The sequence below is a fragment of the Balaenoptera acutorostrata genome, chromosome 7 (assembly GCF_949987535.1).
Source record: "Balaenoptera acutorostrata chromosome 7, mBalAcu1.1, whole genome shotgun sequence".
NCBI classification, from domain to species: domain Eukaryota; kingdom Metazoa; phylum Chordata; class Mammalia; order Artiodactyla; family Balaenopteridae; genus Balaenoptera; species Balaenoptera acutorostrata.
Window position 1 is genome coordinate 15427182 of NC_080070.1, and position 14606 is coordinate 15441787.

Consider the following 14606-nt stretch of genomic DNA (forward strand, 5'->3'; position numbering starts at 1 on the left):
TATATAAAATATCCATTCTATTATTGGACCAGTAGATAATCTCTGTTCTCTTTTAACATGTGGCTTCCTCCTCCAGGTACAAGGAGACTCTTCTCACTGTCATCATTTTCTAACCAACAGGAATGTAGAGAGGGAGTAAGTGAAAGGCAAGCAGCTTTCTTTTTTAAAAGATGCGACTTGGACATTGTAAAAAGCGCATCTGTTCCATCTCATTCGCCAGAACTTACCACATGATCACACTTAGGTAGAAGGGAGGCTGGGAAATGTAGTTTCTGACTGGGTAGCTAGCTGTCCAGCTAAAACTTGGAAGCTTCTATTATTAGAAGAAAGGTAAGGACAATGGCAGATAATTAACAGTCTCATCCACACAGGACTATTGACTTGAAAATCAGAGGATGCTTTTTAAAGAATGGTATCTGACCTGAGAAAAACCCTTGTGTAGAGAAGTTAGCCTCACACTGAAAGAGAGGCAAAGAAACATAATGGAAGACTCAAGTGGAATGCGTGGAAGGGACCGAGATTAAGATAAGTAAAGGTAGGGACTTCCCTGGTGGTCCAGTGGTTAAGAATCCGCCTTCCAACGCAGGGGACTCAGGTTTGATCCCTGGTCGGGGAACTAAGATCCCACATGCTGCGGGGCAACTGAGCCCACGCACGCCACAACTAGAGAGAAGCCCGCATGCCGCAACTAAGACCTGACGCAGCCAAAAATAGATAAGTAAATAAATATATATATATATATATTTTTAAAAGATAACCAAGGTTGAAATTCAGATGTGCTTTTATATATGACAAGATAGCTATTAGGGATATCTGGGGGGTTAAACATCTTTTGACTCTAAGCTCAGTGTGCTTCCCTGAGGACTTAGAAAACTTAGGACATGAGGGGTGATTTTGAGTTGATCACTGAGCTCAAGAGAGATAGGAATGCAAGGCAGTCTGTAAAAATGTCTTCAGAGACGGAGAGTGGAGGAGGACTATATGTGCCGTTTCCCCAGGCATTCTTTCATTTAGGTGCTTGGATTTTTCTCTCTATCTCTCTCTCTCTCTCTCTCTCTCTCTCCCCGTTTCCAGGAGCCTAGGTTTAGAGGTCTTGTCTTGGGCTCCCTATGGCCCTTGGCCTGTGTGCCAGCTCAGTCCCTCCTGGCTACCAGCATGGGGAAACGCCTTACACACCAACTCGTTAAAGGTCCCATTGACTAACAGAGCCACCCCCTCCTTTTCCTTTCATGTGAAGGGATGACGACAGGTGAAGTCTTGTTATGACCCTTGAGAGGAGTGTCCCTGGGGTCCAACCTTAGTCTAGTGTTAAACTTGGAAGTTTGGAAAGGTCCCTCGTCAGGTCTGCTGTCTGCTTCTGTTCTCCAAAATCACCAAGGACTTTCTATATCACGTCCCTGGAGAATAAGGGGAGTGACGGCTCTTCCTTTCTCTAGGGAAGAACCTACTAGAAGGTGCTGTTGTGATGGATCCCATTGACAAAAGCGCTGGGAGGGTCCTCGTAGGAAAATGCTGTTGTCATCCTTTATCACACAGAGAGTCTGAAGTGTCATCTGAGGTTCCCTTTTCCTTTTAAGAATTCAGTACCCATGCTTAGTGGGTGGGGTGGGAAGGCTTGTGCTTGAAGTTTATTTTTAGCCAATAACTTAATTGCCATTTACCACTTGTCAGGGGTAGGATCACAGACTAGCAGACTGCACTGCTTCCTGAACCAGAGGTCTGAGGCGCTGGTTCCTGTAGTGGAAAATCGACCAGAGCATCAATAACATAAGTCTCTATTTGACAATTTGGGGCAAGAGTAGTCTCTCAAGGAGTGTTTTAACTTGGGTGAGTAGGGCAGAATATTTTCAAGGTTTTAGCAGGAGGGCGTCAGCCAGAGTTCAGCTAGTTCCAAGGATCGTTGGTCAAGGATGGTCCTTCCATGTCTCTCAGAGTCTTGACTCTGCCACTAACCACCTCTGTGGTCTTGGACATTTCATCCTTCTGCGTCTCACTTTACTTATTGTTTGTTTTGCATTCATTCAACTAACACTCAGGAGTTCCTACAAGGGCGGGCTTCTGAAGGCAGCAGTGGACCAGACACACTGGCTGCCCTCAAAAGCTTAAAATGTTCACACTCTTCCACTTTGCCTTGACCTGTGAGAACATAAAAGCATCAGGCAAATCTGACTTCCTTGTATAGAAACTTGTGTAACTGAGATGTATTTATTAAAAGGAAGAAATGATTTCATTTGTTCTGGCAGGAGCATTCTTACTTAAACATCAGCATAGAACTAGGAATGTTAACCAAAGTATCATTTGTGAAGTTGCTAATTATTCTTGTTTCATTCAAGCCTCTAGAACACTGGTTCTCAAGCTTTAAATGTGTGTCAGAATCACCTGGAGGGTTTGTCAAACCCAGACTGCTGGGCCTCTGGCCACTCTGACTCTGTAGATATGGGGAAGGGCCCAAGGAGTTGTATTTCTTTTCTTTTTTTTTTTTTTAATTAATTTATTTATTTATTTATGGCTGTGTTGGGTCTTCGTTTCTGTGCGAGGGCTTTCTCTAGCTGCGGCAAGTGGGGGCCACTCTTCATCGCGGTGCGCAGGCCTCTCACTATCGCGGCCTCTCTTGTTGCGGAGCACAGGCTCCAGACGCGCAGGCTCAGCAATTGTGGCTCACGGGCCCAGCTGCTCCGCGGCACGTGGGATCTTCCCAGACCAGGGCTTGAACCCGTGTCCCCTGCATTGGCAGGCAGATTCTCAACCACTGCGCCACGAGGGAAGCCCTAGAAGTTGTTTATATGGCTTAAATCATGGTTGTTAGAGTCTGAATCCATGTCTTTGCCACTTGGATACATCATAGTGGCCCATGTTGACCTGGTTTGCTCAGAGACCATTGAAACAACTTATAAATGCTTTTATCTTTAAGCTTCTTCATGTAATGATTCAAACATTTGCATCACATTTCATATTTTGCACAACACATTTACGTATTTTATTATTTAATCTGCTTGACAACTTGGTTAGGTGAGGAGAGCAAATATTTTCCTTCTTTACATCATAGGAAAGCGAGTCTGGGAGCCAGTAAGTAATTCAGATGTGAGGTCACATGTAGCTGCTTCCAGGGCTGCAGACTTCAACCAGCATCTTCTAGTCCTGTATCATCTGGTCTGGCCTCAGTGACAGTGTTTCTTCTGCTCTCCTTTCAGTAAGAACTACATCTCTGTAGAGCTAGATATGTAGATATACCTATTTACATAGGAATATACAAATTATCTGCTTCAGTTGATCTTTTGAGAAACTGACATTCTGCCTAGCTGAGACTAGATTCTAGACTCCCAGCAGTTGTAGGTAAGACCCACATGTCCTCTTCTGAAAAATTAATTAATTAATTAATTAGTTTGGTTGCACTGGGTCTTAGTTGCAGCAGGCGGGCTCCTTAGTTGCAGCTCGCCAGCACCTTAGTTGCAGCACGTGGGCTCCTCAGTTGCGGCTCGCAGGCTCCTTAGTTGCGGCACACTGGCTCCCTAGTTGTGGCACACTGGCTCCCTAGTTGTGGCATGCTAACTCTTAGTTGTGGCATGCATGCGGGATCTAGTTCCCTGACCAGGGATTGAACCTGGGCCGCCTGCATTGGGAGCACGGAGTCTTAACCACTGCACCACCGGGGAAGTCCCCACATGTCCTTTTTTTTGGCTGCACTGCATGGCCTGCAGGATCTTAGTTTCCCAACCAGGGACTGAACCGCGTGGAGTCTTAAACACTGGACTGCCATGGAAGTCCCTCCACATGTCCTTTTAATAGAACAATGAATTGATATCCAAAGACAGGCCTTCCTCTTTGGAGTTCCTTTATAATGTAGGGCTCCCTTTGGGTCCTGTTTGGTTCTATCTGTAGCTAGCCGTCTTATGTTGATTCTTCCAAAGGAGGTTAATCAAATTCACGTTTCTTTTACTTAGTTTGTAGGCCTCTTCTGCCCCAAATAAGTCATCGATTGAATAGAACTCATCAAAGATTGTGGAATACACATGCATTTTTTTCCTTTGATATATCTCTGCTTGCTTCTGATTTTTTTTCTTATCAGGAAGTAAGAAAAGCTGCGTTTTATTATTTATTTATTAAATTAATTAATTTTTATCAGAGTATAGTTGATTTACACTGTTGTGTTCGTTTCTGCTGTAACAGCAAAGTGAATCAGTTATATATATACATATATCCACTCTTTTTTAGATTCTGTTCCCATATAGGTCATTACAGCCGATATTTGTATATAAACTTTCCTTAACGTGTGGCACATAGAGAAACATGTTTTATCTCCGGCTATTGTTTCTTCCTTCTGTAGATATGCAAAAATTATAAGGGAGAGGGTGGAAAACAGACTTGTAACCAGCGGCCACCGTGTGAAAGGCTCCACGTCTGTGAACACTTTACCCGAGGGAATTGTGGTTATGCCAACTGCTTCCGGTCCCATAACCTGATGGACAGAAAGGTGCTGGCCATCATGAGGGAGCACGGGCTGAGTTCAAGTGTGGTCCAGAACATCCAGGACATCTGCAACAGCAGGCACCGCCAGAAGAAACCCTCTGGGTGGAGAGGTAAATGCGGTCTACTTTTTAATTACTAGAACGAACAGAAATAAACAGAAATCGCAAGGAGAGAGAAACTCTACCTATACTCACTCTACCTCATCACATAAAACTCTTATTTTCACTTTCATACGTTGTCCATATGCATACACAATTTTTACGTAATTATGATCATAGTATATGTGTGATTTTGCAACTCGATTTTCATGCTAAGCACTATCTCCCCCCACCATCAGATTTTTAAAAATGTTTACCATTTTTCTAAAAGCTAATTGATAAAACTTTTTTAAAGAGGAAAATAATAAAAATTTAACAGATGGACTAGGTGTTGATATTTTGTCATGGTTGTTTTATCACTTTCTCTCCATACATGTGGACATCTAGATACTCACACACACATCACGTCTTTGTGGTTAAAGCATTTGAGGTATGCGGTCATCGGGAGACTTCACACCTAAATATATCAGCATCGGCCTCCTCTAAACAAGGCTGTTCTCTTACGTAACCACGCTACAACTAACACAGGACACTTAGTATTAATGCAACACTGTATACAATTTAATTTACAGTCTTCAGTACTATTCATTTGAGCTTTGTTTATTTTTATTTTTTAAATTTGGTAAAATATAAAAGTGGCCATTTTAATCATTTTAAAGTGTACAGTTCGATGGCATTATGTTCACATTGTTGTGCAAGCATCACCATCATCCATCTCCAGACCTTTATCATCTTCCCAAACTCAAACTCTGCACCCATCAAACAATAACCCTGTTTTCTCCTCCTTCCAGCCCCTGACAACTACCATTCTACTTTCTGTCTCTATGAATTTGACTACTCTAGCACCTTCATAGAAGTGGAATCATACAGTGGTTGTCTTTTTGTGAGTGACTGTTTAAGTTACCATAATGTCTGCAAGGTTCATCCAATCCATGTTGTAGCATGCTAGAATTTCCTGCCTTTTAAAAAAAAGAATACATACATGTAATTTTTTCCAATTGTGGTAGAAATACACATAACATAAAATTTACTATTTTAACCATTTTTAAGTGCTCAGTGGCATTAAGTCCATTTACATTGTTGTGCAACCAATCTCCAGAACTTTCTTCATCTTGCAGAACTGAAACTCTGCCCCCATTAAACAGCGCCTCATTCTCTCCTCCCCTAGAGCCCCGTGTCGGCCACCATTCTAGTTTCTGTCTCTATGAATCTGAAGACTGTAGGGAACTCCTAGAAGTGGAATCACACAGTGTTTATCTTTTTGTGACTGGCTTATTTCACTTGGCGTAATGTCCTTCTTTTTGGGTGGGGGGCACTCCACCGCATGGCTTGTGGGCTCTTAGCTCCCTGGCCAGGGATTGAACCTGCGCCCTCGGCAGTGAGAGCACGGAGTCCTAATCACTGGACCACCGGGGACCTCACTTGGCATAATGTCCTTAAAATTCATTCATGTTGTAGCCTGTTTGAAAATTGCCTTCCTTTTTATGGCTGAATACTATTTCACTGAATGGATATACCACATTTTGTTCATCCATTCATCTGCTGATGGACACTTGGGTTGCTTCTACCTTTTGGCTGTTGTGAATTATGCTGCTATGAACGTGGGTGTACAAATATCTCTTTGAAACTCTGCTTTCAGTTTTTTTGAGTATATACCCTGAAGTGGAATTGCTGGATCACATGGTAATTCTGTGTTAAATATTTCAGGAACTGCCATACCGTTTTCCACAGTGGCTGCGCCATTTTACATTCCCACCAACAAAGCACTAGGGTCTCAATTTCTCCACCTCCTCACCAGCACTTGTTATTTTCTGTTTTTTTGGGATAATATCCATCCTATCATGATCAGTGAAGTGATCAGTACAATTTCTTAAGCATTTTCATATTGTTTAATGGAATTAACACTTGCAGTTTTTAATGTCTTTATGAAGCAGATATAGAGGAGATGAATTTTATGAAGCAAGTAGAATATATAACTCTAAGATTCTGTGAGAGAATCTTTTTATATTTGAGAAATGCTTTATCATTTACAAGGGACTTTCACCTAAAACATCTCATCATTGTTTCTCACAGCAAAGCTGTGAAGCAAGGCAGGTGTATTATTGGCCTCACTTAATGGATAAGGAAACTGAGGCTTGGAAATTTTAAGTGACTTTTTTTTTTTAATTAATTAATTTATTTGGCTGCGTTGGGTCTTCATTGCTCTGCTGGGCTTTCTCTAGTTGCGGCGAGCGGGGGATACTCTTCGTTGCAGTGCACGGGCTTCTCATTGCAGTGGCTTCTCGTTGGAGAGCACAGGCTCTAGGCACGTGGGCTCAGTAGTTGTGGCTCAGGGGCTCTGTAGTGCAGGCTCAGTAGTTGTGGTGCGCGGGCTTAGTTGCTCCACGGCATGTGGGATCCCCCTGGACCAGGGCTCGAACGTGCATCCCCTGCTTTGGCAGGTGGATTCTTAACCACTGCACCACCAGGGAAGTCCCTTAAGTGACTTCTATTGCGAGCAGCCTTAAATCGTTTTTAGAAGAGTGAAGGATAATACTATGAATCAAGAAAAGTAATGTTTTCAGGGCCTCACAGGACTCGAGAGGAGCAGAGCTCATGTGTTCTGATTCCACATCTCGTGTTTTCTCTCCTGCACGACAATGCCCTCTCGACAGGGGAACATCTGGAAGGACGGGTTTTGGTGTAGTTTCTCAATATAAATTTATTGTATGCGAGAGGGAGTTTTCTTTGTTGTCACTTCTAGTTAATCTGCTTAGTTGATGGGAGGAGGAGGCTTGCTTGTACTGCATTCCTGCTGCCCCCTGGGTTTGGAAGAGAAAGGACCTCTCTTCCTCCTCTTTCCCACACACAATAGCACAACTCACACACCACACACACACGCTCTAGCCACATGCACACAAAAACAACCACTTGCATACATACATACCCCATACATACTCAAACTTCATGCACGCACAACACGTGTAACACATGCACAGGACACACTTCACACATGCCTCACAAACACACCTGCAGTCACACCACACAGACTTCACACTTGTGCATGCCGCATACACCATACATGCATATCTCACCAGCCAACACACGTCACACACCATGCGTGCAACCACACACACACATACACCCCTCACATGTATACCACACATGCGTATCACACACACATACATGCACACACTTCATGCATGCACACACACCCAGCACAGCACACCCCACATGTAAACATCACACGCATGCACACCGCACTTTGTACGTACTCACGAACACACGTGCTCACTCCCTCCCTCCTCTCTGCTTCCCGGGGGTGTGACTTACCATGTTTCTAGGGAGAGGCCAATTTTTCTTTTTTGGATATTGCTCATTTAAGCTTGGGCATTTGGGGGGCTGGATGAACAACTCTGGAATATTCTCAAGCTTCAGTGAAATCAGACCTTTATTGTAGTTTCTTTTGTTGTTGTTGTTTTAAGTATCCTGAATCCGTAACTTAGATACACCTGTATCACAGTATGGGCAAACTCTAAATGATTTTGGGGAACTCCTCCCTGATTTGCACTAGTCTGTCTCTCCATTTACCCTAGCGGTGAGTGACTTGAACTAGAGAATTGTGGACAGCCCCACCTAAAAGAGTGTGGGCATTTGGGGGCCACAGCTAAGTCCCACGAGAGAAGGCAAGCAGAGCCAGTGTCAGTTCGACCTTTATCCTAGGTCATAGGTGGTGTTTTCTGCAGGGCTGGCAGGATGACAGTTTCCTCCGTTGTCATAAGCACCTTCTCGAGATTTTCACACAAAAGTAGTTTGATAGAACTTCGATAGCAAACCTGGAAAAGCTGAGGCGGAACAGGGCAGGGAAGTTGGTCACGTTAGCACTGACTTCCGTTGTTTGGTTTTTCTTTCCCAGCTCCTCCTTCACATGGCAGAGACGCGGCGTACAGAGGGAGAAGCAAGAGCAGAGACCGGGGCAGCGGGGAGGCTCTTCCATCTGCTGCAGCTTCTGCCCAGAGGTCCTGCCCCCCGAGTCCAGACCCCACCGGCCGCCGGTCTCCCCCGGATGATGTGCCCATCAAGGATCTTGCCCACAAGTTCACGCATTTGGGAAGTCAGGAGTGCCCTCCGCCTTCCTCAGGCTCGTCCGCGGCTGCCAATCTTGGAGGCACCGGTCAAGGGGGAGCAAGCCAGAGGTTTGCAGAGAATGGCGCTCCAGCGGATCTTTTCTACGGGAATCACAGCAATGCTTACTTCACTTTTGATTCGACGTCAGCTCCCAAGTGGAAAGGCCCCGCCTCTTGGCAGAATGACCAAGACACTGGTAGAGAGAGTTTGTTTTCTCCCAGTCAGGCTGTCTCCTTCTCGCCTCTTGGTTCTCCGCAAACACCTGAAACCATCACCACCAGAAAGAGCACGGCCATCCTTTCCTCGGACTGCGTGAACACGGCAGGCAGACGTGGGAATCAAGACAGCCAGCATTTCCCGCTTTTTAATAATAACGTCGATGGCATGGCCACAGATGCCGCTTCCGTGAGATCGTTAAATTACAAAACCACAGCCAGTAGGCAGAGAGAAAAATCGTTACCTAGGGGTCAGGACACCGGAGTGACTCGCAGTCATCTGCAGGCCGCTGGCCAAATGACAGCTGCCGACGATGGGGCCATGGCCTTTGCTAATGGTAAACACACAGAGAAGACATTCTGGGCTAGTCTGTCCACAGTGCCACCAAATGGCTCTAGTAAAGTGATAGATGAAACTACCGATGTAGGTAAAACTGGTGCCGCCGGGTTTTGGCTTCACATCGGCAGTCAGTGGGGAGAAAGACGCGTTACGCTCTGAAAGTCAGAGGCTGACAAGCCAGGTCCTGCCCACACATGGGGAGACCACTGCCCCGACACAAAGCAGCACTCACTCTGCCCAAGGTCCCTCATTTTACACCTTCCTTAAGCAACAGAGCTGCAGCCTAGGGGACCCATGGTCGGAACTCTGCTCAAATCTCTGTTACCCCTGCCAGTGAGATTACAACAAGGGCTCAGGCTGGGCTCTGTGTGAGTCACTGAGGGACAGAGAGGGGCCCCATGTCTCATGTCTGCAGCAGAGCAGCTAGGGCTAGTGGTTTCTCTTTGGCTGTCCCTTAGCAGTATTAAAGGGCAAAGGGGGTTTTGGTTAAGGAGCAGTACTGAGGAGGAGGTTGACATATGAAGGTGGAAGGACCAACCCTAGAACTGTATAGACTAAGTTGCTACATTTATTGAGAACAGGAATAGTTCAACTATGGTTTGAGAAATAAACATAACTCTCAGGTGACCCAGATGTTCATGTTTGCTTTCATGTCTAGGCTCTCATGAGCAGTACATGAATCATAAGAATTTTCTTGAACGTGGCCCCCATTTCAGATAGTCTTCCCCACTGTAAGACCAGATATCTTGATTTTCGGTTTAAATATTAGGATCAGCATACATGCATCCTCTTTTGTTTTGTAGATTCCGTATCTGACGTTGCGAGTACCATATGTTCTACGAGGGATGAACATGACTCAAACGAAATTTGTCTTGACCATCTGTATAAGGGTTGTCAACTTAGTGAGTAACTTACTTAAGGACTTTCTAGAACAGAAACTTTATTAATAGTAATATGGCTAACATTTACTGTGTACTGTGTGTCAGGTGCAATGCTAAGAATCTTACATTCATCTTCTTTCAACTGCAAATCAACCCTAGGTTCTGTTGTTAACCCATTTCGCAGATGCACAAACCACCCACTTCACCACTGCATGATATTATACTTTCTCCTTTTACAATTCAGTTTTAGGTGAACTGTTATGCTTAATCAGGGACCCATCTTTTTACACACAAAAAGCAAACAAAAGTATCCTAGCAGACACATTTTCAAAGTTTGTGTCCTGTCGTGATTTAGGCATTGCCTCTCTTCTGGGCCATGGGCTCTAGTCGCCCCTCATGTGTGTACTGAGGGACCCGTGCTCCACACGACCAATGTCTCGTGTGTCGTTCCAGTCAATGAGCCACACCTGTCCACACTGTTGCCTCCCACCAGGATTCCTGCAGAAATATTTCCCACGGGGCTGCTTGGGACATAGTGCTGCCCTCTCACTCTTACACCACTCTTGCCCTTTCATGCCTCCACCCCAGGCCTAGGCATCATGTCTGATTCATTTGCTTGATTACTTAGTGGTCTTAGACTCATTCACCTTGTGTCTGAAGAGGAGATTCTGCCCTGCATTCCCTAAATCAAAAATCTTTAACTTTAATAAAATATTTTCTTTTTAATTATGGTAAAATACACATAACAGATTTTACCATCTTAACTATTTTTAAGTGTACAGTTCAGTAGGGTTCATTACATTCGTATTGTTGTGCAACCAATCTCCAAAATTCTTTTTATCTTGTAAAACTGAGACTCTGTACCCATCAAACAGCAACTCCTTTCCCCCTCCTGGCAGCGAAGCCCCTGGCAGCTGCCATTTTGGTTTCTGTCTATAAGTATGACTTCTCTACGACCCTCATCTGAATGAACTCACACAGTATTTGTCTTTTTCAGACACTGGCTTATTTCACTTAGTACAATGTCCTCAAGGTTCATCCATGTTGTAGCTGTTGTGAGAATTTCCTTCCTTTTTAAGGCTGAATACTATTCCATTGTATTCTATCACATTTTGTTTATCCATTCATCCACTGATGGGCACTTGAGTTGCTTCTACCTTTGCCTGTTGTGTATAATGCTGCTATGAACACAGGTGTACAAATATCTGTTTGAGATTTGCTTTCAGTTCTTTTGGGTATATACCCAGAAGTGGAATTGCTGGATTATATGGTAAATCTATGTTTAAGTTCTTGAGGAACTGCCACACAGTTTTCCATAGCAGCTGTATCATTTTATATTTTCACCAGCAATGCACGAGGGTTCCAGTTTCTCCACATCCTTGCCAACACTTGTTAATTTGTTTTTGTTTGTTTGTTTATAGCAGCCATTCTAATGGGTGTGAAGAAGGTTATACTTTTTGAATCAGCCAAATCCCAGGCAGTGCCGCTTTGGATTTCCTTGGGATGTCTAAGTCTGCCTCTTTTTGTTCTAAAGCAGTAACACATCTTTTAGACATTTCAAAATGGTTGGAACATAATGCAAATTGTGAAAAATAGAACTGTTTTCTGTACTCCTGTATTATGGACTTCTAACATTAATTCATTCTTCAGCAAGCATTCATTGAATGGTCATCTTTTTCACGTCCAGCCCTCTGCCAATGAAGCAAGGGAGAAGTAAGCTAAACAATGATGCAGGCCTTTTTTCAATGAGTTTGTCATTAAGGTGGGGCGTCAAAACATCTACAAATTTGGGAATTCCCTGGCGGTCCGGTGGTTAGGACTCCATACTCTCACTGCCGTGGGCCGGGGTTCAATCACTGGTTGGGGAACTAAGATCCCACAAGCTGCACGGTGTGGCCAAAAACAAACAAATAAAAACAAACAAACAAAACATCCACAAATTAGAAAACTGCGTAAAATGAGTAAATACATAAATAAAGCACAGACTGAGTCCCGAGCGCTGGCTGAGGGAATACAGAACACAAGTCAGTTCAGAAAAGCGCGAGATTAGTGAGGGAATTCTTCTGGAAGAGATGAATTTTAGGCCAGGGCTTCAAGGAAACACAAAAGCAGTTGCCTATGCTGGAGAGCAGTTTGTCTCAGTAAATCCACGTGTGGGGTGCAGAAAGGGTAACTGTAAATTTATAATGATCTCAGATTTCCATGTGGGTAACGTGGCTTTTTGGGGAGCAGAGAATTTTGTTTTCTGATGAGTCTCCATGGGTAATAATGGAACCTGGAGTTTGGGGCAATGCAGGTAGGGGCCAGCATGAGCACAGGCGTAGCTGGGAAATGTGCCTGCAGGGCAGGCAGGATGGGAAAGGCAGGCCTTGATGGGGAGAGTCGGCAGTGAACTTGGCCGAATTGCTCAGACTTCTTTTCTGTCTTTTTAGAGAGCTGCAACAAAGTTCACTTCCACCTGCCCTACCGGTGGCAGATGTTACTTGCAAACACCTGGATGGACCTCCCGCACATGGAGAATATTGAGAAGGCCTTTTGTGACCCCAAAGTCTGCACGTAAGTTGGTGGCTGGTCTGGCTTGTGAGATGCACAACGTCATCAAAAGAAAGCCCAGCGCTATGCTTATGGGAAGAAGAAAAAGCCGTTTTCCTTCAGAATCCCATTCAGGTTAACTCTTGAGATAAAAATGGCTAATGCCTGCTGAGTTAATGAAGAAAAATACATAAGTGGGGCAGGTTTGAAGTCACTCAGAGCCTGGCTAATACGAGGGACTCTGGGAGTATTTTGCTAACTCAGGTGAAATAAACAGGGACACAAATATTTGTTTAGTTAATATTTGTCAGTGTGTCCTGCGGAACAACACAATGCGTAGGTTGGTTTATATTCCTATCAGCTCATCGTAGGACTATTACAGGTACTAAATGATGAGCTCAGAAGAGCTTTGGCTTAATTTCATAGTTTGAGAAAATGATTTGAGTCATTTCATATAGTTCTAGGGCAGGATTTTGTTGTATACTTTAGCATTTTATACCTTCCTCTATGTTCGCTCTTTTCTCTATCCTGGAGGTTTCTAAGAGGCTACCTTATATTTCTGCTTCTATTAGGGCTGATATGGGTGATACCACCCATGACCATATTTATAAGCTGCATCCTGTTTTACAAGGAAATTCTTTGGGGGGAAAAATACGGATGTGTCGTCGTCTGCAAATTTAGTGAATTTTTGGTGGAGATTCTGTGTTGCTGCATTTTGCCACTAGAGGGTGGTGTCAGCTGTTTTGCTTCTAGGTGTATTTCTCCCCCCAGGTAAATCTGAAGCAGGGTTTTTCAACCTTAGTGCTATTGACTTTTGAGACCAGATGATTATTTGTTTTGGGAGGGCAGTTTAGCATCATTCCTGGCTTCCACCCACTGCATGCCAGTTGTGATAAACAAAAATGTTTTTCCGACATTGTCAAATGTTCCCTGGGTCACAAAATCGCTCCTGGTTGAACATCACTGATCTAGGTGTTTCATAGAGCAGTAACTCTTAAACTTTTTGGTCTCAGGAGCCCTATGTAGTCTTAAAATGTATTGGGAATCCCAAAGAACTTCTGTTTATGTGGATTATAGCTATTGATATTTACCATATTAAAAATCACAACTGAGAAAAAAAAAAATCACAACTGAGAAAAATTAAATATTTACTGATACATTAAAAATAACAACAATAAACTCATTCATGTTAACATAACATTTTTAGATAATTATATATCTAAATTATATATAGTTATATGCATATATAACTGTATATAAGTAAAACTATAAAAATGACTTTTCCAAAACAAAACAAAACCAAATTCACTGAGAAGACTGAAATTGTTATATATATATATATATATATATTTTTTTTTTTTTGGTAGATTTGGGGGTGGTCTAGGTCACCTACATTAGTGGCTTTCAAACTTTTTTTGACTGGAACCCAGAGGAAGAAATATATATATATATTTTTTTGTTATCTTTTTTTTTTCTTTTCTTTTAATTTATTTATGGCTGTGTTGGGTCTTCGTTTCTGTGCGAGGGCTTTCTCTAGTTGTGGCAAGTGGGGGCCACTCTTCATCGCGATGCGCGGGCCTCTCACTATCGCGGCCTCTCTTGTTGTGGAGCACAGGCTCCAGACGCGCAGGCTCAGTAGTTGTGGCTCACGGGCCCAGCTGCTCCGCGGCATGTGGGATCTTCCCAGACCAGGGCTCGAACCCGTGTCCCCTGCATTGGCAGGCAGATTCTCAACCACTGCGCCACCAGGGAAGCCCTGAAATTGTTATATATTTTTGCAAATCTCTTTATTGTGAAATCGAACATCCTGTAGCCTCTGGAAAACTCCATTGTGCACCTGTGAGGGTATGAAGGTGAAAAAGGCAGGTGATGTCTTAATATTATTATGAAAATAACTTTGACCTTGCTGGCTCCCTGAAAAGGTCTTGGACCACACTTTGATAGCTATTTTAATGATAATTGAAAA

At 43.6% G+C, this 14606-nt stretch overlaps 1 protein-coding gene across 1 annotated transcript in view; it reads left to right on the forward strand.

Annotated features, from left to right (window-relative positions):
• Positions 1 to 14606, forward strand: part of ZC3HAV1 (zinc finger CCCH-type containing, antiviral 1) — a 61832-nt gene that overhangs the window by 22157 nt on the left and 25069 nt on the right. The window contains exons 3-6 of the mRNA XM_007177077.2: positions 4325 to 4577; positions 8461 to 9225; positions 10031 to 10129; positions 12541 to 12664. Coding sequence (XP_007177139.2) covers positions 4325 to 4577; positions 8461 to 9225; positions 10031 to 10129; positions 12541 to 12664 — 1241 coding nt within the window. The remainder of the gene's footprint in view (positions 1 to 4324; positions 4578 to 8460; positions 9226 to 10030; positions 10130 to 12540; positions 12665 to 14606) is intronic.